We start from the raw sequence: 24,188 nt of genomic DNA, 5'->3' as shown, positions 1-24,188 counted from the left end.
GCGCCGGGCCTGGGGCCGAGGCGGCGCGCGGCGCTGACAGCTGAGTCGGCTCGCGGCCTCCCGCCCCCTCGGTGCCCGGCCCCGACCCTGGCCTGGCCTGCCCGGGAGCCATGAGCCCCGGGCTGCTGCTGCTGCTCGGCAGCGCCGTCCTGGTCGCCTTCGGCCTCTGCTGCACCTTCGTGCACCGCGCTCGCAGCCGCTACGAGCACATCCCCGGGCCGCCGCGGCCCAGGTGAGCGGGGGGTGGGGGCGGGGGCCTGGATGGGGCGCTCGAGAGGGGCCGGGGGGCGCGTCCAAGCCGGCGTGGGGCCGGGGGTCCAGCCTCGCGGTTGCGCGTGGCCGCTGGGAGGCGGCGGCCGGGAGAGGGGCGCTAACTATTCTTAGTAACAAATTACTCACAGCCGCAGCAGCTGCTCGGCGCCCACCGCGCTCTGCTGGGCCCCACAAACGTGATGGCAGCGACAACCCTGTTAGGTAGGCGCTATTGTTACCCCATCGTTCAGACGAGGAGACTGAGGCGCGCAGAGGCAAAGTCACCTGCCCAAGGTCACACAGTTGGTAAGCCTAGATTTCAGCCCGGGGGCGCCTTGGCTCTGAAGTGGGCGCTCTTAACTTTGGGACTTGGAACGGGGTCGCTCCACCGGGATCGGAACACACTTTCCTTTGGTCACATTCCCCTTTGTATGTCTGTCCTGGTATATGTACCCTTTTTGTCTTCTCCTTAGCACTTCCATCCATCCTTGTCCCCCACCCCCACCTAGCTTGGCCTCCCCCACCCCCCAACCAGAAGCTTACCTTTCTGAAGCTCAAATCAAATGACCTTTCTGAAGCTTAAATCAAATGTGTCATTTCTCTGCTCCAAAAGCTTTCCATCACTTGAGAAGGAAATCTAAATTCTGGATTAAGTCCGTTCTGTGGCCAGCAAGGCCCCTGCTGAGTTCTCAGAACCCCACTCTGTACTGTTCTCATCACCCCCCTCCCTTGCTTGCTCACTGCAACCCCCCTCCTGCAGCTCCAGGGTCGTGCTCTTCCCCGTCCACCCTGTGTAAAGCCCACCTAGCCCGCAACTCCTTAAGGGGCCATCACCCCTGAAGTTACCTTGTGTTCACTTGTTGACTGTCTGTTCACTTGTTGACTGTGTCTGTCTCCCCCTTTAGAATGTGAGCCCCGGGAGGGCAGGGATGCTGTGTGTTCGCTCGTGTATCCCCAGCACCTGGCACATTGCAGACGCTCAATAAATATTTGTTGAATGAATGAATAAACAATGGTAGTAGACACGCTTTTTAAAACCTCAGGACATGAACCTTCTGGAAGGTGCCCACCTCCAGCACAAGCCAGATGACCTGGCATCGGAAGCCTGAATCCCTGTTTGGTGGTTTTGGGAAAGATCTCTGTGGCTGGTGATACAGGGAGGCGATTGTCCCCCCCTGCTGGCCCTCTGTCTTCCCAGGTGCCCTCGCCCACCTTGGGGTCTTCCTTTCCCCATGCTTAGCAGCTCTGTCTTCCATGCCACCTAGATGGTTCTTCCCCTCACCTTCCAGGCGAGGCTTCCATGCTAACTCCTCAGGGAGGTTCCCACCTGCTTCCGTGCCCGGATATATCATGTTCATTTTGTGAACTCTATGTCATTGTAAGAGTTGGGTAATTATTTGTGCAACCTTTTGTTAAGTGTCTGTCTCTCCCGTAGGCCTGTGTCTGTCTTGTTCACTGCTTTGTCCCTGACATCTGGCACAGCAGCGGCAGCAGCTGGTACAGGCATAGTAGATACTCGATAAACAGTGATTCAAAGTGGATGGTGGAAGTCGCCTACCAGTTCTGTTAGGTACACTGTCACCCTTCCAACTTTGCAAACCAGCCATCGACAGCTTGGGATTGAATGAGCTTTGTGCTTGTTCCGCTAGGTCTCACCGTGACTTGGTCTTCTCGTAAACCCAAGTGCTTCAAGCACTGCAGATCTGGTCTAAGTCTCTTTGTCTCAAGAAGGCAGAACCTTAAATCAAGCCCCTTTCTGCCCCTCGCCTTTATCATTTTTTTTAAATTGCATTTTTAAAATGAAATTATGCCATAAAATTTACCCTCTTAAAGGGTCCCATGAGTACTTTTTGGTATAGTGACAGAGTATATCATTCTTAACCACTGGTTCCAGAACATTTTCATCCCCCAAACAGAAACCCAGCACCCGTTAGTTGTCACGCCTCACCTCCCCCCCCCAGCCCTCACCCCCCAGCCCTAGGCAACCACTAATCTGTTTTCTAGATTTGTCTGGATGTTACACATAAATGGAATCATACAATCTGTGGCCTTTTTGTGGCTGGCTTTTTTCACTCAGCATCATGGTTTCAAGGTTCATCCTTGTAGTAGTATGTGTCTGTATTTCTTCCCTCTTATGCCCGATTTCTCCCCCGAGTCCTACACTGCAGAAGCGACGTGTGACCTACAGGTGCGTGTGGGTGGGTGGGAGAATGGGAGGAGGTTAATTATATAATACTAATTATATAATTAAACATAATTATAGTTGGGCTCTTTATTCTAAGGAGGTGAACTGAACGATGCATATGCAAAAAGATTTGGGATTAACAGTTGTTTGGTGGTCACATATAAACCTGTGCTAAATGAAAGTTCTGGAGCCTCTTCTAGCTCATGCTTTGGTATCTAAAGCCTGGATCCTCAAACCGTGATTGGCAACACCATGGTTGGCAAGAAGTGTACATACCGGGTCTCTAGTAGTAACGTTTGCCCCTTGGTTGCTTCCAGGCTTTGCCAACTTTCAGGCAAGGATCCCTCTGCCTTACAAGGAGCAGCTGCTGTGCTCTCCCCACCCCCACCCATCTTCCTCCTTATCCAGCAGGTGTCACCAGGATGCCCTCTCCTCCAGGATACCCTCCTGGAGTTCCCCACACACAACATCCTACTGCAACCATCCGTGTAGCGGCTGAAAACTCAGACCCCACCTTTGGGTCCCACACACACACTTGTGGTTTCTTCATTTCCCTGTCACTGCTCTCAGCTTCCTCATCAGCCCCCACTCTCCTGGCAGCGTGGGATGAATGTAAACTTGACAACAGAAAAGCGTCTCTCTCTTCCAGTTTTTATTTATTGCAGAATAAGTTTTTCAAGTGCGACTCTTGGGTGGCACTGGTTCCCTACTCCCGTTCCCACTTGCCAAACTGCCCCAGGTGGGGCCTGTTCAACAAATGGCCCTTTGACTCCTGGCAATGGTGGAGACCCCACCCCTTACTGGCACTGTTGGGTGGCGCACCCAACCTTGGGTGCCCAGCTGAGCACTCACCACCCCTCCCACTGGCATGGGGCACAGTCATGGCCACTCACCCTCACTCCTGGAGGTGTCCACCCCCCCAGCCACTGTGTGGGCTCCCTTCATCCTTGGGGCTGGCCTCACAGTGGACCCTCCAGGTGACCTCTGCTTCTTTACGATCCAAAACTTTGCCCTCAGGAAACCTTGGATTGCTGCTGTGCCAACCACAGTGTTATGGGAAACTGCATGTGCCACGGACCCGGCAGGGCGGAGGATTCTCACCCGCCTCTGTCTCCTGGGGGGCAGCCCTGTCATGCTCAGCCTGCCAGCAGGGGCCTGCCTCTGTCGCCCCCAGCCCCATCCCAGGTTCCACCCCCTGGAATTCTGCATCCCTTACCTATTTCCAACACCTGGTCTTCCAGCCCTGCCTTTGGCTCCCCAGCGCCCCCTGCAGGGGCCGGAGGAAAGAGGTTTTAGTTTCCATCGGTGCCCTGCAGTGGGACCCCATACTCCTCTGTCCCCTTGGCCCTCTTGGGGTGTCACTCACCTTCTCCCCCAGGTGGCCATGGGCCCCCGTGCTTACAGCAGAGGCTCCCAGACAGGCCTGGGACAGTGAGGAACGCCTAGATCCTGTTCTCACTCAGGTGGTCCCAAAAGAACATTCTCCCCAAACGGGGCAGCTGTAGGGAGTGACCCTGGATACCAGATTATTCTGGAAATACAGCCAGCCGTGTGGGACGTCCACGGCCCATCTTTCTGCAGGTGGAGCAGCGGAAGTTCAGGGCCGCTCACCCCCGTGGGCTTCAGCTGCCCGGCGGCCGCCCTGCACTTCCTTCCTCGTGCATTTGGCCGCCCACTCTTGAAGTGTTTCTTGCTTCTCTTCAGTTCCTGCCACCTCCCCCTCCATCCCCACTCCCAGCCTTTCTTCTTGCCTCCTACTTCCCTGAGTAAATGGAGCAGCCTGAGAGAACTTCCTTCCAGGGCTGTGCCGCCACCGCCAGCTACCCCCATCCCTGCCCGGGGCCCACGCGCCCTTCCCACGGGGACCTCAGTGCTTCTGGCCACGGGGAGCCGTCCCCTCGGTTCAGCAACCCTGGCCCCAGCCCGGCCCCCCTCCTGTGCCATCAGTTTTCCTTGTCTCCTGCATCATTCTGATTTTTATATAACATGTTGTAAAACAAAAACAACAAAAAAAAACACACACAAAAAAATCCATCTCTTCCCTTCTCGTTCCCTCCAAATGCCACCCCCTGTCTCTGCACCCCCTCAGCACCCACCCCAAGCCTGTCTATCTTTGGGCCCCATCCTTCCTTCCCTCTCTTGGGCCTGCCACCCCCTGGGGCTCTGGCACCCACCTCTCCGCCCACCCTGCTTTGGCCGAGTGACCTCCCGAGAGCTGCGCCCAGGGTAGCGCTTCCGTCCTGCTCTTGCCCGGGCCCAGGGCAGCCTGGGGTAGTGCCAGCCCCTCCCCTGTCCCGCTCTCTCCGCAGGCTCCCCACTCCACACCCCTGGCTCTCCTTGGGCCTCCCCAGCAGCTCCTGCTCAGTCTCCCTGGCCGGTGGTCCCTTTGCTGCCTGACTGCCTGGCTCAGTCCTGGGGTCTCTTCTCTGTCTACACTCGCCCCCCCTTGTGGTCTAATCCAGTTGCTGGGCTGTGAGTGCTGCCTCTCTGCTGAGGACTGTCCCATTCATGTCTCTAGCCTGGCAGGTCAGAAAGCCAGTAGGGCAGATTACCTCTGGGAGCAACAGAAGTGCAAACCCCCCCTCCCTGGGGAGCTCTGGGAGCTGACCCCACCCAGGTGGAGGCCGCAGGGTCATCGGTGGAGGCTGCTGGGGGGGAGGGGGGGTGGTGAGCTGGAACTTCAGGCCCCCCCTTCCTGCAGGCAGAGCCTCAGTGCTCACCCTCAAAACCCCACCTGCCTGCAGGGACAAGGGCATGATGGGGCCTGCTGCCCCCCACCAGCTCCTTCTCAGGCCTCCTCGCCTTAGTAAGTGGCAGCCCCATCCATCCTTGTAACGCTCAGGCCAGGAGACTTGGCTCAGCCTGACAGCGCTCTCACACCCACACCCACAGCAAGTCCGCTTGGCTCCTCCGACAACACGCACTGGAAACCGGGTTCTCGCCTGCACGGGTCTGAGCCCTGTCCCCTCTCACAGCCCCTCACTGGTGTCCCTGTCTCCATTCCTGCCCCCACCCGCCCCATGTACTCTCAGCACAGCAGCCGTGAGATGAGCCCTTAGAAACCCGTCAGACCCTGTCTTTGCTCTGCTCAAAACCCTCCAGTGGCTCCCACTTCAAGGTCAAAGCAAAAGTTTCAACAACAGTGCACAAGGCTGTTGGTGATCTGCCCCCTACCTTGGGGACCCCATCCCGTGCCACATCGCCCTCGAACACTCCTCTCCAGCCTCAAAACCTTCTCCCTGTTCTTCAAACTTACCAAGCACACTCCTACCTCAGGACCTTGGCACCTGCTCTTCCCTTTGCCTGGAATGCTCTTCCCCTAGATACCTGGGCAGCCACGTCCCTCACTTATTGCAGCTCAAATGTTACCTTCTTAGAGGGACATTTCCTGACCCGCCTGCAGAAAGTAACAACCCCCGTCCTATCTCCACCTCTGATTACCTAACCCCCTGATTTTTCTCCCATCGCTCTCCGACTTCATACTTACCTATTTGTTTATTTGCTCTCTATCTCCCTCCAGGAAAGGTGAGGTCTCTGACCCAGAAAACTCGCTCTAGATGGTGTAGTAAGTGAGCTTGTCTGGAATAAGTCACACGGGAGATAGGAAACACCTTAAAAATGTGCCACAAGGTGACACCAGACAGACTTTTTCACATTGTGGTGATCACACCAGACTTACACACCTGCACTGCAGACTGAGCATGACTAAACAATCCCTGGGTGAGAAGGACCTTGGGGTGACCCCGTCCTCGCCGTGCCATGGTGGGCTGATGACCACCTCTCTGGCTGCAGCTCCCCTGCCTATGGGACAGGTTAACAATAGACCTTCCTCAGGTGGTGGCGGGGGCTCAGGTGGAAAGAGGGGTGGAATGGTGCCCAGCATGTAGTGAGTGTTCGTGGATGTGTCAAGGTAATTGCACACAATACCATTGTTCACTTTGGATGCGCCAGCCCCCGGCCTCTGCACCAGGGAGATGGTTTCATCCTTCTCCATCTCCCCTCTATGGAAAGCTCTGGAGCTGGCCAGACCTGGGTTTGCATCCCGCCTGCATTCCAACCGCCAGGTGCCCCTGAGCCAGTGCCACAACTCCTCAGGCCTCAGTCCTCCCATCTGTGAAGTGGGCCTAATGACGCCGACCTCCCAGAGTCCTGTGGGGGGAGGGAGCACTCTTTAATGGTGACTTCTGGTGATCTTAACGTTTCCTGTTTCTTCTAGTTTCCTTCTAGGACACCTCCCCTACTTCTGGAAAAAGGATGAGGTTTGTGGCCGCGTGCTCCAAGATGTGTTTTTGGATTGGTGGGTCCTGATTGTCGTTTGTTGCCCTTACTCCAGCCCAGGGCCCTCATGCTTCACCCCCCCCACCCCCCAGGTCAGCATACACACCTCCCCCCCGGGACAGGTCACTCCCACCCCCAAAGTTCCTCCCCTGAGTGGAGAGGTAGGAGAGGCTGGTTCAGAAAGCAGCTGACTCTGCCTTTCGCAGCCGTGTGACCTGAGACTGGCCATGAGAAACTCTGAGCCTCAGTTTCTTCATCTGTAAGCTGGGCGGGGTATGTGACTCGGTCATAGTCAGTGTAGACAATGGTGCTTTACACTTGCCAAAGCATTTTCAAAGGCACGATATCGCTTGGTTCCCAGCAAAGGAGGAGTGTAGCAACCCTACTTCTATGGATGTCGGAACTGAGACGGGGGGGGGGGGGGGAGGTGTGACCCAGCAGGGAGACCATGTCAAGCCCCTCCTGGGATGGGACATCCTGATCCTCCTGCTGGGTGGTGAGGATGATAGTCACCTCTCCCACAGCTGACAGCTTCCTTTGGGTCATTCTGGTTTCCAGGGCTAAGAAGTATGGCCCCGTTGTGCGGGTCAACGTCTTCCACAAAACCTCGGTCATCGTCACGAGCCCTGAGTCGGTCAAGGTAGGAAGCAGAGTGGATTCCATGGGGAGGGGTCTTCCCTTCCCTGGGTTGTGGGCACGAAATTTGACCCCAGGGACTGTGGGGAAATGTCCTAGAGGCACCAGAGTTTGGGCTGGTTTCCCAAGGATCCAAAAACGTATGGCATCTTTCTCTCTGACCACCCACTGTTTGGGAGTTTTGCCCAGGGGGTGCACACACATTTAGCTAGCTAACCTCCCTCAGCCTTGGTTCTTTTATCTTCAGGGTGGGATCATAACCCCTCTGTCTCTGGGCTATGGTGAGAATTAAATAGTCATTGATTTATTTAATAAATATTCATATACACAAATATTTATTTAATAAAGGGGCATAAGACACTTAAACATGCACTTCTTTGTGTATTTCATGATTATTAACCCATTTAATAGTCACAGGGGTAGAGAAGAGACTCTTATCAGCCCCTGTGTTAGAGACGAGGAAACAGACAGGGGGTACAGGGGGTGTACAGGTGTATAGGATGGTGCCTGCCATGTAGGTGCTAAGAATGGCCATCAGCTCATTTACTTTGGAGTTGGCTAAACTGGGCTCAGGTCTGGTGGCTCTGCCATCACTCTGGATCTCTGTTTCCTCATCTGTAAGAGGGATGATGCCTCTCTGACAGGTGGTTGTAAGCGTGGAGGTGAAATAACTAGGTGTGTGAGCCACCTAGCCTGTGCTTGGCACACAGCAATTGCCCAGTAAGTGACAGTGCTTCATTTCTCACAGTGGGTACGCAGCAGATGTGCAGGGTGATTCTTGGCATGAGAGCGGGAGAATGCAACTTACGGTCCAGATCAGGAGAAAAGCTGAACGACCATGGTGTCTCTAACAGGATGCTAAAAATCATTTTAAAAAGTTTAATTTCAAATATGGACACAGTTTAAGATTTTTCAAGCATGCTACCAAAAACCATATACAAAGAACTTCATGACACTCAATGAGAAAAGTTGAACCATATATGTTAATATGATGAGTTGCATTGGTTAATATTCAAGCGTTGAACCAACCTTGCATTCCCGGTCATGATAAAATTTGCTCATCTTCTGCTAAGAATTTTTGTTTCTATATTTATTATTTTCTTATAATTCCTTTGTCTGGTTTGTGGATCAATAGACCTTGTAAGAGGAGTTGGGAAATGTATCCCTTTCTCTGTTTTCTGAAAGAGTTTGTATGACGTGGTGTCATTTCTTCCTTGAATGTTTGATAGGACTCACTGGTGGAGCCATCTGGGCCTGGCATTTTCTCTGAAGGAAGCACCTTTTGTTTTGTTTTAATTAAGTGATTTATGGCCATTCCAATTTTCTGTTTTTCTTGGGTTTGGTAATTTGTGTCTTTCAAGGCATTTGTCCATTTCATCCAATTGTTAAAATTATTTGTATAAAGTTGTCCATAATATTTATTGATTAACTTTTTCATGTCTACTGGCTCTGTGGTGCTATACCCTCTCTCATTCCTGCAGACAGTAATTTGGGTTTTCTCTTATTTTCTTAATCAGGCTTAAAGGTTTATCAATTTTATTTATCTCTTCAAAGAACCTGTTTTTGGTTTTATTGGATTTCTCCATTGTTTGTCCATTTTCTGTTTTATTGATTTCTGCTCTTTAGTATTTCCTTTCTGCTCTTTATTTCCTTTCCCTCCTTTATGATTTCTTTTCCTCCCTTCTGCTCTTCATTATTTCCACTTTGAGTTTAATTTGTTCTTGTTCAATTTTTTTAAGGTGGGAGTTTAGAAACTTGATTTTAGACCTTGTTTCTTTTCTAATATAAGCACTCACAGCCGAACATCTCCTCATAAGTACTACATTAGCAATATATTTCAATATATTGTACTTTTATTTTCATTTGGTTCAAAACAGTTTCTTTTTCTTTTTTTTAAGAGTTTATTTCAGAGCGAGAGAGCATAGGAGCAGGGGAAAGGGTGGAGGGAGAAGCAGACTCCCACTGAGAAGGGAGCCCAATGTAGGGTTCAGTCCCAGGACTCTGGGATCATGACTTGTGCTGAAGGCAGATGCTTAACCAATTGAGCCACCCAGATGCCCCTCAAAACAGTTTCTAACTTCCCTTGTGATTTCTTCTTTGATTCATGGATTATCTAGATGTGTGTTATTCAATTTCTAAATATTATGGTATTTCCAAATACCTTTTGTTATTGATTTCTAGTTTAATTTTTTTTAAAACCTCATTAGTTTTTAAAAAATATTTTATTAAAAAAAAAAAAAAAGGGATCCCTGGGTGGCGCAGCGGTTTGGCGCCTGCCTTTGGCCCGGGGCGCGATCCTGGAGACCCGGGATCGAATCCCACGTCGGGCTCCCGGTGGATGGAGCCTGCTTCTCCCTCTGCCTGTGTCTCTGCCTCTCTCTCTCTCTCACTGTGTGCCTATCATAAATAAATAAAAAAATTAAAAATATATATATATTAAAAAAATATTTTATTTATTTATTCAGAGAGAGAGAGAGAGAGAGAGAGAGAGAGAGGGGGGGGCAGAGACACAGGCAGAGGGAGAAGCAGGTTCCATGCAGGGAGCCTGACGTGGGCCTCGATCCTGGGTCTCCAGGATCACACCCCAGGCTGCAGGTGACGGTAAACCGCTGCACCACCAGGGCTGCCTGATTTCTAGTTTAATTCTATGAGTTCAGAGAAAATACTCTTCATGATTCAATTCACCCAAATGAATTGAAGCTTGTTTTATGACCTCGTATATGGTCCATCTTTGTGAATGTTTATGAGCACGTAAAGATTTTTAAAATTTATTTATTCATGAGATACACAGAGAGAGAGGCAGAGACACAGGCAGAGGGAGAAGCAGGCTCCCTATGGGGAGCCCGATGTAGGACTGGATCCCAGGGCTCCAGGATAATGCCCTGAGCCAAGACAGATGCTTAACCACTGAGCCACACAGGCATCTCTGTTTATGAGCACTTAAAAAGAATGTATATTCTATGATTGTTGAATATAATATTTTAGAAATATCAGTTACGAGAAGTTGGTTGATAGTATTAACCAAATCTTCTAAATCTTCACTAATTTTCTGTAGTTGTTTTAACAATTACTTGGAGAGGAATGTTGAACTCTCTGACCAGAATCATGAGTTTTTCTATTTCTGTTTTTGGTTCTATCAGTTTTGCTTCATGCATTTTGGAGTTCTGTTATTAGGTGTGCACACATTTAAGACTGATGTGTCTTTGTGATTAATTGACCCTTGTGTCTTTAGAAATGTCCTCCTAATTTATCCTTGGTGATATTCTATTTCTTGAGGACATTTTGTCTAATATTAACAGAGCCATTCCAGTTAGTGTTGCTTGGTGTATCTTTTGCTATCCTTTTATTTTTAACCTATCTCTGGGTTTTTATATTTATTTATTTATTTGTTTGTTTTTTAAAATTTATTTATTTATTTGAGAGAGAGAGAAAGAGAGAGAGAGAGAGAGAATGAACGAGTAGAGTCGAGAGGGAGAAATAGGCTCCTGGCAAAGCTGGGAGCCCAATGTGGGGCTCGATCCCAGGACCCTGGGATCATGTCCTGAGCCAAAGGTAGACACTTAACTGAGCCACCCAGGCCCCCCTGGGTTTTTATATTTAGAGTGGGTTTTGTATAAATAGCATATAGTTGGATTTTGCTGTTTTATAGCCTCAAAATCTCTTCCTTTTAATTGGAGTGCTTAGGTTATTTATATTTATTGTAATTATTGAAATGCTAAGGTTTACAGCTACCATGCTGTTATTTGCTCTCGTCCTATCTCTTGTTTGTCCCCTCTTCTCCTTTCCTGTCTTCTTTTGGATTGAATATGGTTTTTTTTTTAAAGATTTTATTTATTTTGTCATGAGAGATACAGAGAGAGAGAGAGGCAGAGACATAGGCAGAGGGAGAAGCAGGCTCCATATGGGGAGCCTGATGTGGGACTCAATCCTGGGACTCCAGGATCATGTCCTGGGCCGAAGACAGGCTCTAAACTGCTGAGCCCCCCAGGGATCCCCATGATTGAATATGTTTCAGTATTCCATTTTATCTCTACTATTTGCTTATTAGATCTCCTTCTCTCTCTCTTAGTAGTTGTCCTAGGATTTATAGTATAATCTTTAACTTAGTCTATCTTCAAATAAAATACTACTTCATCTCTGTCTACTTATAAGATTTTCTGTTTACCACTGATGTCAGGAATTTGATTATGATCCACTTCGGTGTACTGTTCTTTTTTTTAAAAGGTTTTATTTATTTATTCATGAGAGACAGAGAGAGAGAGAGGCAGACACATAGGCAGAGGGAGAAGCAGGCTCCATGCCGGGGGCCCAATGCGGGACTTGATCCCAGGGCTCCAGGATCATGTGCTGAGCCAAAAGCAGACACTTAACCACTGAGCCACCCAGGTGTCCCATGTTCTTTTTGTTAATGCTACGTAGGAGTCTTTGAACTTCTTGGATATGTGGGCTCCTTGAGCATATTTTCAATATTTGTAACAAATGTGTAAAAGTTCCTTTCTGCAAACTCCATCATCTCTGTTATTTCTGGGCCTGGTTGTAGGTAGATTTTTCCACTCTTTGGCATGTCTAGTGATTTCATATTGGATCCTGAACATTGTCAGTTGTACATTTTGGAGTGCTCAATTTTGTTTTATTCTTTTGAAGGGTGCTGGAATCCATTTTGGCAGATGGTAAAGTTATCTGTGGATCAGTTTGATCCTTTCCAGGTTTGCTTGAAGGCTCTTGTAGGGTTGGTCTAGGGTCAAATTTTACTCTAGCATTAGCTTAGCCCCACTACTAAGGAGTGACTCTTCTGGGGACCACGTAAAGGCCTTATGTCTGAGGTTTAACTCTGGCCAGTGGGAACTTGAACAGTACTTGGCCTGCATAAGCTCTGAGAATCGTTCAGCATATAATTACTCAATAATTCTCCTTTTTCCTGGAAGTTTTTTTTTTTTTTTAGATTTTATTTATTTATTCATGAGAGACACAGAGAGAGAAGCAGAGACATAGGCAGAGGGAGAAGCAGGCTCCCTGCATGGAGCCTGATGTGGGACACGATCCCAGGCCCCTGGGATCATGACCTGAGCCAAAGACAGGTGCTCAACCACTGAGCCACCCAGGCATCCACAGAAGTTGTTTTAAACTTAGTCTTGTTTCACTGTACATGTGCCCAGGTTGGTAGTCATCCAAAAGTGTAGGGATCCCTATGCAGATTTCTGCACAAGAGCCCTTTGTATGCATAGCTCCCTCCCCTTAGTTCCTCTGCTCTACAAATTCTAGTCTCCTCTGATCTGTCTGGACTCTGATTTCTGTCTCATCAATTTGGTAAGCCTGCTGGGCTATACTTGAGTTTTATCTTTTAGAGCCTTTATCCTAAAATCGCAGAAAGCTGGAGTAATTAATCTTTGGTCGTAGGCTTACATCTTTTTTTTCTCTTTTCCTTCTCTTAGGATTCACAATCCTGTACTTCCTGTTGACTAGTATCTGAAAAGAGACATTCATGCATTTTGCCTTTTTTTAAAAAAAGATTTTATTTATTTGAGAGAGAGAGAGAGAGAGAGAAACAGCACAAGCAGGGGGAAGGGCAGAGGGATGCAGGGCTCAATCCCAGGACTCTGGGACCATGACTTGAGCCAAAGGCAGACTGAGCCACCCAGGCACCTACCTATTGTTTTTTATTGCTTATGGCAGCAGGGCAAGTGCCCAGAAGTTGTCCCTTAGTGCACAGAAGATTGCAATCAGTGTGGACAACCAGGGAAGGGAGCAAGGGAGGATGCCCCACGTGCCCCTCATGTCCCAAAACCTAGCTCATTGGGCCTTCAAAGGATCCCCAGGCCCAGGGATAGCAGGCACAGGGACACCTGACTATGGGGACCCCTGATTGGAGTCTGTGCTGAGGCTGCTGTGCTTCAGTGTGGGGACTCCTCAGTTTAGGTTGGGAGGGTTGGCACAGACCTTGGACTATTTAAAAATGTTTGAGAGGTCCTGGGAGTTGAGCCTTTACTCTCATGGGGACAGAACCTGCAGGAGAGGGTAGTGGTTTATAAGTTGGTTTATAAATGACAGCATTTGGGTGAGGGTGGGGTCCCCAGGATATGGCTCATGACCCAAAGTCAGCCATTTTGGACATTTTCTTTCAGCTGAAAAATTGGTATTAGGCCTCTGAGCTAAGCTCCCAGATACCAGAAGCTCCTGGATTAATGTACAGTTGAGATATCACCTTGCTGCTTCCTAGTGCCTCCAGGGTAAAGTTCAGTGATCCATAGGCAGGCCTCTGGGATCCAGCCCCCCTGCTGCACCTCCCCACTTATCACTCTGCCTGAAGGCAGCACATGACCTGGGCTTCCCCTCCTGGCCTTCTCTTCCCTCTCTCCTGTAGCAAATTGCCTGGATTCAAATCCTACGTCCACCATTCACCATGTGCGTGACCTTGGGCATTTAAAATCTCAGTTACTCCATCATATACAAGATGAGCATAAAAATGGCACCTATCTCTTAGGGTTGCCTGCACACTAAGTGAGCTACATGATGCAGATGTGCACCTGCCATTTATGGAACACCTGATGTGTCTCAGTGTTCTCAGACTTTTCCTATAGAGCAGATTTTTCTCCACAGCAACCTTTCCGGGCAGTCACTCTTCTTATCCCCAATATGTGAGACGAGGAAGCAGAGGAGATGAGTAGTTTGCCTGTGGTCATAAAGTTAACAGGTGGTGGAGTGAAGATGCTGAGCCTGGATCCAAATTCAAATCGGCTGACTCCACAGCCTGAGCTGTTAACCCCTTGACTGTACTGGTTCAAGAGCTGTCAGCTAATGTTATTTTTTTTTTTAAGCTAATGTTATTATTGCTACCATCCAGCTTGTGATGAGGCAAGTTGATCTTTCCTCCAGGAAGCCTTCCTAGACTCCTATGGCTGGGTTGGCACTAGTGATACTAAATCTGTGCCCAGGGTCTCTCCTGGATCTCAAAAGCCCTCCCTCTGGGCTTCTCCCTTCCCCTGCTCTGGTTGCAGAGAAGCACCTGCCTTTTCTTGTTTTCATGATTTAGAAGGTGATGTAGTGTGAGGGCCATGCCATGCTTGGGCATTGAAGTGAGGACCCCCCACCGCACCACGCCAGCTGTGTGGCCACAGGAATATCACTTCACTCCTCTATGTCCTGCTTTCCTCATCCCCAAACAAGATGCTATTGCTTGAAGACAGGACTTCTGCAGGGTTAGGGTGAGATTGTGCTTGATGAAGTGTGAGATTGTGCTTGATGAAGTGTGAGATTGTGCTTGATGAAGATTGTGCTTGATGAACTGAAGCGGGCACTCAGTTAAAAGGGATTGTTGGGGTGTGTTTCACAAGAGCCCAGAAAACTATTGAGTCCTTTGCAGCCTCTCACGGGTGCACGAGCTCATGTTGGCTTTTTGGGGATGTTTAGAAGTTCCTGATGTCCACCAAGTACAACAAGGACTCCAAGATGTACCACGCAATCCAGACTGTGTTTGGTGAGAGGTAAGGCACCAGGAGGGGTGGGGTGGGGGGGAGCCTGGAAAGCCTCTGGCTACAAACAGAGGGCCATGGGGCCCAGGGTGTTGGGTGTAGCATGAAGGCCCGAGCCCTGGCTGCAAGGCACACAGCAGGTGCCCCTAAATGGTAGCCACCGCTCTTGTCATTGTCACCTTCTTTCTCCTCTTTTCCCTAGGGATAGCAGGTGGGCAGGATGAGGGGGTTGCAAGGTTGGGGCATGTGATCTCCCAATTTCTTATTGATTGATTGATTGATTGATTGTGGCAAAATTCACAAAAGTCATCATTTTGACCCTGTTGGTTACAACTCAGTGGCATGTGGTCCATTCATGGTGTGGTGTAACCATCACCACTAAGTAGTTCCAGAACATTTCCATCATCCCAAAAGGTGACCCTGTCCCTATCAAGCCATCAATCAGTCCCCTTTCCCCCCTCCCTGTTTCTCATGTCAAGCATTTGTCTCCCGTAGACTGTTTGGCCAAGGCTTGGTATCTGAATGTGACTATGAGCGCTGGCACAAGCAGCGCAGGGTCATGGACCTGGCCTTCAGCCGCAGGTGAGTGGATCCAAGATGGTAGGCCTTGGGAAGGGGGTGGGCTTCACGGGAGGGGGGCTCACCCTGGCTGAAGGGAGAGAGGTGGGGGCATTAGTAGAGAGAGAGAGAGCAGAGCAGGCTGCTGGGGATACAGGCTGAGCATCAAAGGCCAAGTGACACAAGTGACAGTGATGCCTGGGGTGCGAGTTCTGGGGTCCCAGAACTTCCCCACTCAGACCTCATCACTCCTCCCCCGGGCTTTTTTTTTTTTTAAGATTTTATTTATTTATTCATGAGAGACACACACACACACAGAGAGAGAGGCAGAGACACAGGCAGAGGGAGAAGCAGGCTCCATGCAGGGAGCCCGAAGTGGGACTCGATCCCGTGTCTCCAGGATCACTCCCTGGGCTGAAGGTGGTGCTAAACCACTGAGCCACTGGGGCTGCCCCGGCTTTTTATTTTCTTTATTATAGTTCTCACTTTTGGTAGCATTTTACCTTTTAAATAACTTTTATTGAGATACGGTTTCCATACCATACAATTCATCACTTAAAATCGAGTGGGTTTTAATAAATTCACAAAATTGCACAACCATCACCACAGTCCATCTTGGAATACTTTCATCACCCCCCAAAAAGCAGGCACTCCCCATTTCCCCTCAGTGACCTCAGCACCTGGCAACCACTAATCTACTTTCCGTCTCTATGGATTTTCATATTCCAGACATTTCTTATACGTGGAATCGTATAACATCTCTTTTGTGCCTGGCTTCTTTCACTTAGCATAGCTTTTTGAGGGTCATCCATGCCAAAGCATGTCTCAGAACTTCCTTTTTTTATTATCAAATGAAATTCCATTGTACTGGACACAGCACATTTCGCTTATGCATTCACCAGCTGATAGACATTTGAATTGTTTCCAGTTTCTTGGCTATCTCAACGAATGCTGTTTCCCCAGCTCCTTGGTCAGCTTGATGGAAACGTTCAATGAGAAAGCCGAGCAGCTGGTGGAGATTCTGGAGGCCAAGGCAGATGGGCAGACCCCGGTGTCCATGCAGGACATGCTGACCTGCACCACCATGGACATCCTGGCCAAGGTGATGGGAGGCCGCTGGGCATGGGAGCAGGGGTGCCACATGGGGTGGAGGGCTGCTCTTCTCTCCTCCTCCCTTGCCTTGCATTCCTCCTCTCTCCTCCTCCTCCTCCACGCATCAGCCCCTTCTCTGGGTGAGGAGCTTCATATCACCTTGAATATTCAAAACAAACGCATGCGAGACCGCAGCTACTAACTCATTCTCTGCGAATGGACCCTGAGAGTGTGGGGACTGGGCCTGTGTCTGGTCAGTGGCGGAAGCTGGACTGGATCTCAGGTCTGCCTGCCTCCCAGCCCAAAGCCTACCTCTTCCCCTAGTGCCTGCCCTGGATCTGGCTTGGCTCTGCACCCTGGTAGGCCCAGCAGTGGCCCAATAACCCCCCACCCAGGCAAGGGCACCTCAGGCAGCTGGAATGCAGACCTAGTGACTGAAGGGTCCTTGTCACCCAGTAATTCACTGGGAGGCTGGTATAGAAGGGACACCAAGGAAGGCTCCATTTCTAGGGAAATGCATCTTCTCAAGGGAGGAAGCCCAGGTGTGTGGAGTGGCTGCTGTGTGCTGTGTAGTCCTCACCACATCCCACGGGGTCGGAATCACCATGGGTCATTGTAAGGAGTCGATGACACGATGCGCACAAACCCTTAGCCCAGGGCCTGGGTCTCTAGCTGAGCGGTGCCAGGTTCTGCTCCGCGTCTTCGTCTTCCCACCCACGCCCAGGGATGACCTCGCCCTTCTCTCTCCCCCAGGCAGCTTTTGGGATGGAGACAGGCATGCTGCTGGGGGCCCAGAAACCTCTGTCTCGGAAGGTGAAACTGATCCTGGAGGGTATTACCGCATCTCGCAACACGCTGGCGAAGGTACAGCCTCCACCCCCCTCCGGTGACCAGCCACCAGAGCTGGCCTTGTCCTAATTTGCCGGAGCACCTCCTCCGGTGACCTTTTTTCAGAATGCGGTTTGAGTTCCGGTATGATTGAAGTGACTTCTGAATCAGTTAGGATTTGCGAACGTCACCTAAAGTAGAGAATCAAAGTCAGAGTGGTTTAAGTAAATTAGGAGTTCATCTTTTTTTTTTTTTTTTTTAAGATTTTGTTTATTCATGAGAGACACAGAGAAAGAGAAAGAGAGAGAGAGAGGCAGAGACACAGGCAGAGGGAGAAGCAGGCCCTATGCAGGGAGCCCCCGACGTGGGACTCGATCCCAGGACCCTGGGATCACTCCCTGGGCCGAAGGCAGACACTCAACCGCTGAGCCATGCAGGCGCCGCAGAGTTAATCTTTCTCTCATGTAAAATGATCCTGAAGCAGGAAATCTAGGATGGCTGTGATAGCACCACAATGCCAGATGTTTCCAGAACATTTTGTCTTTCGGTTCCGCTGTCTCCAGCACATCACCTCATTGTTATAAGATGGCTGCTGCAGCTCCAGCCATCACCCCGGGCATGAAGGAGGAAGAAAGGAGAAAGGTGGTCCTTGATTCCCAGATAGATGCCCAGGGCCCCCTCCTGGTCCTGGGGACTTCAGCCCCTGAGCTTGGAGTCCCCTGATGCCACCCCGTCTTTTCTGCACTTGATTCTGCCTCACTCCCCTCTGGCTGTGGTTTCCTCCTTCCACACAGTCTAGCCACCTCCATCCTTCAGGGATCCCTTCTTATTTTCTGGGCATCCTTCCCATCCCACCTAGGGATTTGGTACAGGAAGGGGGAGCGGTGTTTGGGCTCAGCCTGCCGTGTCGATCAAGTCTCCTTGGCTGCTTTATCTGTTCTAGAATGTTCTTGCCATCTTCCCACCTCCCAGCTTGCCGGTGCTGCTGTGGGTTCCTAAAGGCGTTTTGGAGCTGGGGGAGAGGGAGAGGTTGACCCACGCGCTCGGTCGGCGCCCTGAGTGGGAGTTCTTGTTCAGTTTATGCCAGGGAAGTGGAAGCAGCTCCGCGAGATCCGAGAGAGCATTCGCTTTCTGCGCCAGGTTGGCAAGGACTGGGTCCAGCGGCGCCGGGAGGCCCTGAAGAGGGGGGAGGACGTCCCTGCCGACATCCTCACACAGATCCTCAAAGGTCCGAGGGCTCCCGCGTGGGCCGCGGGACGGGCTGGGTGGCAGGGGTGCCACCTGTCTGGGTGGCTGACCGCGCTCCACTCCGGGGGTCTCCCCCTGGCTTCGGGGAGAAGGGCTTTGGTTGTTTGCTGAGCGGCGGGCGGAGGGGGCGGGGGGCACGAGGGAGGCAGGCGTCCGCGGCTGGGCCCTGAACCCTCCTTGTCTTTCAGCTGAAGAGGGAGCCCAGGACGATGAGATCCTGCTGGACAACTTCGTCACCTTCTTCATTGCTGGTTGGTAGCTGGGCGGTGAGGCCGAGGGCTTGGGCTTTGCTGAGGTGGTGGCCACCGGGCACCACCCTCAACCTTGACTCCGGGAGGTGTCTCGGGCTGTCTGCACAGAGCTCCGCTGCAGGGCTGAGGGGCGGAGGGGCTGAGCTGGGGGGGGCTCTCTCTGCTCGGGGAGGTCCAGGGGGCCTTCTCGGGGGCCGCTGAGCTGCTCATGGAGCTGGCAACTGTGAGGGGTCATGGAGCTGCCTTGCTGCGCTCAGCAGAGCTTGGCCGCGTGGACTCAGGGCTCCGCCCCACCCAGGATTGTGGGGAGGCCCTGTTAGACCAGCACGAAAAGATGTGCCAGGAAACTTCATTCTTTCGCTCATCAAATATTTTTTTAGAGATTTTGTTTATTTATTTGAGAGAGAGAGAGAGAGAGAGAGAGAACGAGCCTGAGGAGGTAGGGGGGCAGAGGGAGAAGCAGGCTCCTCGCTGAGCAGGGAGCCTGACACGGGGCTCGATCCCAGGACCCTGAGATCATGACCTGAGCTAAAGGCAGATGCTTCACCGACTGAGCCGCCCACGCACCCCCCATCAAATATTTTTGAGCATCTTTCTTTATCCAGAAAACTTCTTATCCTTCAGTGATTCCTCACATACCTCTTCTTTGGGGAAGCCCTCAGTGATTGCCCGATTGCCCCAGGCTCCCAGGTAGAAGCTCTCCACGGCACCCAGAGCTCTTCTCTGCCCACGACTCCCAGGGTTACACCCCATACTCACTGTGGCAATTCTAGGAGGCCCAAGGTCTTCCTCGCCAGATTGCAGGCCTGGTGAGCCAGGGGCCAGTAGATTTTTGGAGGAGGGAGCACGCAAGCCTGCCTCTCCCGCAAGAGGAAGAAAAGGCCTGAGAGAGGAGGAGGGCCACCTCGAGGATGGGGAGGAGGAGGGACGTGCACGCAGACTCCCAGATGCCCTGGAGAGAGAGTTGGGGTCAGAGCTAGACTTCAGGGCCTTGTTCCCTGTTCCCACCTCACAAAGTGTGGGCTGGACAAAGAATGACCGGCCTCATCCTGAGAGCTGGGAACCCAGGTGCTGGATAGGGCTCCTCCAGGGTCGGCGCTGTGGCCCCAGGCCTGGTGCCTCATCTCTAAAGTGGAGGCCTGGAGGGGCTCCCCAGACTTCCATCCAGCCCACCAACTAGGGTTTAGTGACCCCCTTCAGTTCCTACAGCTCCACCCCTGCACCCTGTGTGCAGACACCACACCTACTGGCCACCAAGTATAGGCTCCGGAGGCCAGCACGCCCCAGGCCCCTGGCTGGCAGTGGTTGCCCCCTAATAAGCCACTTACCCCTGCAGAGGGAATGCATGGGACTCAGGTGTTCCCTTCCTGGCCTAGCTGGAGGCTTTGGACTGGACCGGGTGCAGCCAGAACTCAGAACTGGTCCTCCTGCACAAACCCTGCCCTCTCGGGCAGAAGCCCCCCATCGGCCCAGTCATGACGCTGGAGGTGCGTCCTCTCCAGGCCTCAGGGGTGGTGCCTGTGGCCTGGAGACAACACAGGGAAGCCTTGTTTGACTTGAATCCCAGTTCCTGTTGGGTGGCCTGAGAGAGACACTCTACTCTCAGCCTCAGCTTTGTCTTGGGCAAACTGGGGATGAAAATCCCTCCAGGCCAGTCAAGGCTCAAGCATGGTTGGAGGAAGGAGCTTTAAGGGTGTGAAAACTGGATGCATGGGGGCAGAGGCTACTTACTGGCTGGCACAGGGGCTCTATGGGTGGGCAGCTTGTCTCCTTCATATCTGTGCGCCCAGCTCAGCTGCAGGGGGAGGGGGGGGCCTGAACTGCCACCGAGGGCTTGGGGGTCTCAGAGGCAGTGGGGCTGGGCCCATGTGTAAGTCCTGTTCTCCTTTCCCACAGGCCACGAGACCTCTGCCAATCATTTGGCATTCACGGTGATGGAGCTGTCCCGCCAGCCTGAGATCTTGGCGAGGTATGGAATGGGGAGTCTTGGAGGGGGGGGGGTGGATCCCCTGGAAGCTGGTGAAGGGACTGTCTGATGTCTTACTCCTAGAAGACAACCAGCTCCAGCCTCCCACGGCTGAGCCTCCTCCAGCGTGTCCTGTTTCTCTTCACCCCAGGGCCTTTGCACATGCCAGTCCCTCTTGTGGAGCTCCTCTCCCTGCTTTTTTCTTGGAGAACTCCCTGTCCACCCCCACAGAAGCCTTCTCCCACCCCTCAAGTAGTCCTTCTGCATCTTCCCCCCCTAGACTCCTCCCAGCTCATGAATGCATCTTCTCCTGGGACTCTCTGCTTTGAGTCTATTTTAGTCATGAAACTAGAAGTTCCGATAAAGCAGGGACCGTGGCTCTTTCCCTCCCCATGCTGTGCTCAGTGCTTGGTGGGGGGCTGGCCCCGAGAACTGAGCAGAACCCCCACTCAGTGTGGAGGAATGGCTCGTCCTCAGCTGGTGAGACAAAGGAGGGCTCCAGGAGATGGCATTTGAGCTGGCCCATTGGTTTCCTTAAACACAAACAGGTTCCCTCGAGGACCGTCGCACGGACCAGCTGTGCCAACATGAAAGCACTCTGAAAACCCCGACAGGCTCGGGGGTGGGGGCTCCGGGGCCGGGGAAAGCCTTGATCACAGCTGTGAAGCAGCAACATCCAAGGGTGATCGTGTGAACGATCACCTGCGACTATAAAATGGTTGGGGTTTTAAATATCTCTATAATAGTAATATTTTCTCTAAAAATTTGGGAAAAGCAGAAAAGTTAAAATAATAATAGCAATTATTAGTAAATAATAGTAAAATTAATAATTGTAGTTCCACCCGCTGCCCCAGCCCTTAGGAGCAATTCACAATTAACTACGGAATTTCACCGTGTGTTTTAAAACATCGCCCCACGTTGTTGTAAATTCTTCTCCCAAATCCACTCTTTTTTTTTAAAGATTTTATTTATTTATTTATGAGAGACACACAGAGAGAGAGAGAGAGAGAGAGAGAGAGGCAGAGACACAGGCAGAGGTAGAAGCAGGCTCCATGCAGGGAGCCCCATGTGGGACTCGATCCTGGGACTCCAGGATCACGCCCTGGGCCGAAGGCAGGCACCAAACCGCTGAGCCACCCAGGGATCCTCAAAATCCACTGTTTTTGATGTTGCGGATACATATTCACACACACAAACACACAACACACATACATACATACATACACACAATTTCCCATTTTAACCACTTTTAAGGGCCTAGCTCAGTGGCATTAAGCACATCCCCATTGCTGTGCAACCACCACCTCCGTTTCCAGAACTTTCTCATCATTGCAACTGACACTGTCCCCAGTAAGCACTAGCTTCCCATCCCCCTCAGCCCTGGCCCCCCATTACCCCCATTCTACTGTTTCCATGAGTTTTTTAAAAAGATTTTATTTATGTGTTCATGAGAGACACACAGAGGGAGGCACAGACACAGGCAGAGGGAGAAGCAGGCTCCAGGCAAAGGGCCCGATGTGGGACTTGAACCCGGGACTCCAGGATCACACCCTGGGCCGAAAGCAGACGCTAAACCGCTGAGCCGCCCAGGCGCCTCTGTTTCCATGAACCTAACTCCTCCGGACACATCACATAACTGGAATCACACAGTAGTTGACCTATTTGTCTGCCTTATCCCAGCAAAATGTCTTCAAGGTCCACCCGTGGTTTAGCAGGTGTTAGAGCTTCCCTGCTTGTCCGAATAATATTCTCTCGTATGGACAGACCACATTTTGTTGATCCATTCGCCTGGTGATGGACACTCGGGTTGCTTCCGCCCTTCGGCTACTGTGAATAATGGTGTACAAGTATCTACGAGACCCTACGTTCAATCTGGGGGCACATACACCCAGAGTGGAATTTCTGGAGCCTGTGGCAGTTCTACATTTCATTTTTTGAGGACCAGCCATGCCCTTTTTCCATCTACACCTGTACCTGTTACGTTCCCACCGACAGCGCACGAGGGTTCCGATTTCTCCACATCCTTGCTAACACTTGCTCCTTCTGCCCTCTGATCACAGCCTTCCTCACGGGTGTGAAGTGGTCCAAATCCACTTTTAATACCGCATGTTCTCTAACAGCGCACATCTTGGGGCTTACTCAGCTGGCTTGCCTGCCCTGCTCATTCTGCCTCCAGCTGTTGGCTGCTGTGCACCAGGCTGACACAGGCCACGGTGCAAAGAGCTGGTTCCGTGGTGCGTTTTATTTTCTGCAGCGTGTTCCAAGCAGCAAGCACAGAGGGGGACTATTGTAAGGCCCTGGAACTGCTTCCCAACTGCTCAGGCATCTTGGTTTAGATGTGGGGGTGGTCAGGGGGAGCGCCAGGTGGCTCTCTCCACCTTCTTAACCTTAGTAGGGGGGAACCTCTGCTCAGGGATGAGCTTGTCTTTATCTGACCCAACAGGCTGCAGGCCGAGGTGGACGAGGTCATCGGTTCTAAGCGGCACCTTGACTGTGACGATCTGGGGAGGCTGCAATACCTGTCCCAGGTGTGGGGGGCAGGAGAGAAAGTTCTGGGTGCATGTGGGTGCTTGGGAGAGCAGCCCCTGACTGAAGAGGGCGGTGGTGCTGTTTGCAGGTCCCAGGGAGGCCGGGTACTTCCAGGAGCCTCAAGCTCCCTGACAGGGCCTAGACTCAGCTCACCCCTCTCTTCCCCTCCCCTTCCCTCCCCTCCCTTCTGCTCCCCAATGACCAAGCACAGCAGGAGGCCTGACTTGAGCTGGGGAAGGCTCCTCTGGGATGGTGGTGCCCTGATGCAGAGGGAGGCCTGGGTCCTGGTCCAGGCTCTGCCATGGTCGTTCTGCACAACCTCCTTCTTTCGGGCCTCAGTTTCTCCATCCATGACAGGAGGGGTTGGACGAGAGAACGAGGCTAATTTTGCGGGGGCCCGGGACCCAGTCCTGGACAGCTGTGTGAGTGGGAGCAAAGATGGGCCTGGGGCACGCCCCTGGCACAGTCTGGGGGACCTCCTGACTCCCTATCTCCCTACGTGGCTTCCGTAGGTTCTCAAGGAGTCGCTGAGGCTGTACCCACCAGCGTGGGGTACCTTCCGCCTGCTGGAGGAGGAGACCCTGATCGATGGGGTCAGAGTGCCCGGCAACACCCCGCTCCTGGTGTGTGGGGGCCCTCCCTCCCCGCCCGCCCCAGGGTGACCAAGCTCTGAGGTTGGGGATGTCCGCGGTCCTGTGGTCACCACTAGGGTTGCTCATTTGAGTTTCACCATGACCGTGTGAGATCTTTCTTCCCTTCCACACTGTCCAGTGTCAGGTTACAGTGGATGATTCTGGAAGGGAGACACCCTGCTTCCATCTGAGGACACTGAGGCTCAGAGAGGTTAGGTCACTTTCCTGAGGTCACACAGCCGGCAAGGGGCAGATAGAAGATGT

General features: G+C 51.8%; 1 protein-coding gene across 1 annotated transcript in view; it reads left to right on the top strand.

Annotated features, from left to right (window-relative positions):
- Positions 1-24,188, top strand: part of LOC121492487 (cholesterol 24-hydroxylase) — a 29,019-nt gene continuing 4,831 nt past the window's right edge. Inside the window, exons 1-12 of the mRNA XM_041757764.1 lie at positions 1-232; positions 6,654-6,734; positions 7,274-7,355; positions 14,759-14,832; positions 15,316-15,402; positions 16,342-16,480; positions 17,224-17,334; positions 18,376-18,526; positions 18,735-18,797; positions 20,694-20,766; positions 23,207-23,291; positions 23,805-23,915. Coding sequence (XP_041613698.1) covers positions 111-232; positions 6,654-6,734; positions 7,274-7,355; positions 14,759-14,832; positions 15,316-15,402; positions 16,342-16,480; positions 17,224-17,334; positions 18,376-18,526; positions 18,735-18,797; positions 20,694-20,766; positions 23,207-23,291; positions 23,805-23,915 — 1,179 coding nt within the window. The 5' untranslated portion in view covers positions 1-110. The remainder of the gene's footprint in view (positions 233-6,653; positions 6,735-7,273; positions 7,356-14,758; positions 14,833-15,315; positions 15,403-16,341; positions 16,481-17,223; positions 17,335-18,375; positions 18,527-18,734; positions 18,798-20,693; positions 20,767-23,206; positions 23,292-23,804; positions 23,916-24,188) is intronic.

The sequence above is a fragment of the Vulpes lagopus genome, chromosome 6 (assembly GCF_018345385.1).
Source record: "Vulpes lagopus strain Blue_001 chromosome 6, ASM1834538v1, whole genome shotgun sequence".
NCBI lineage: Eukaryota > Metazoa > Chordata > Mammalia > Carnivora > Canidae > Vulpes > Vulpes lagopus.
This window is presented reverse-complemented; position numbering and strand designations above follow the sequence as displayed.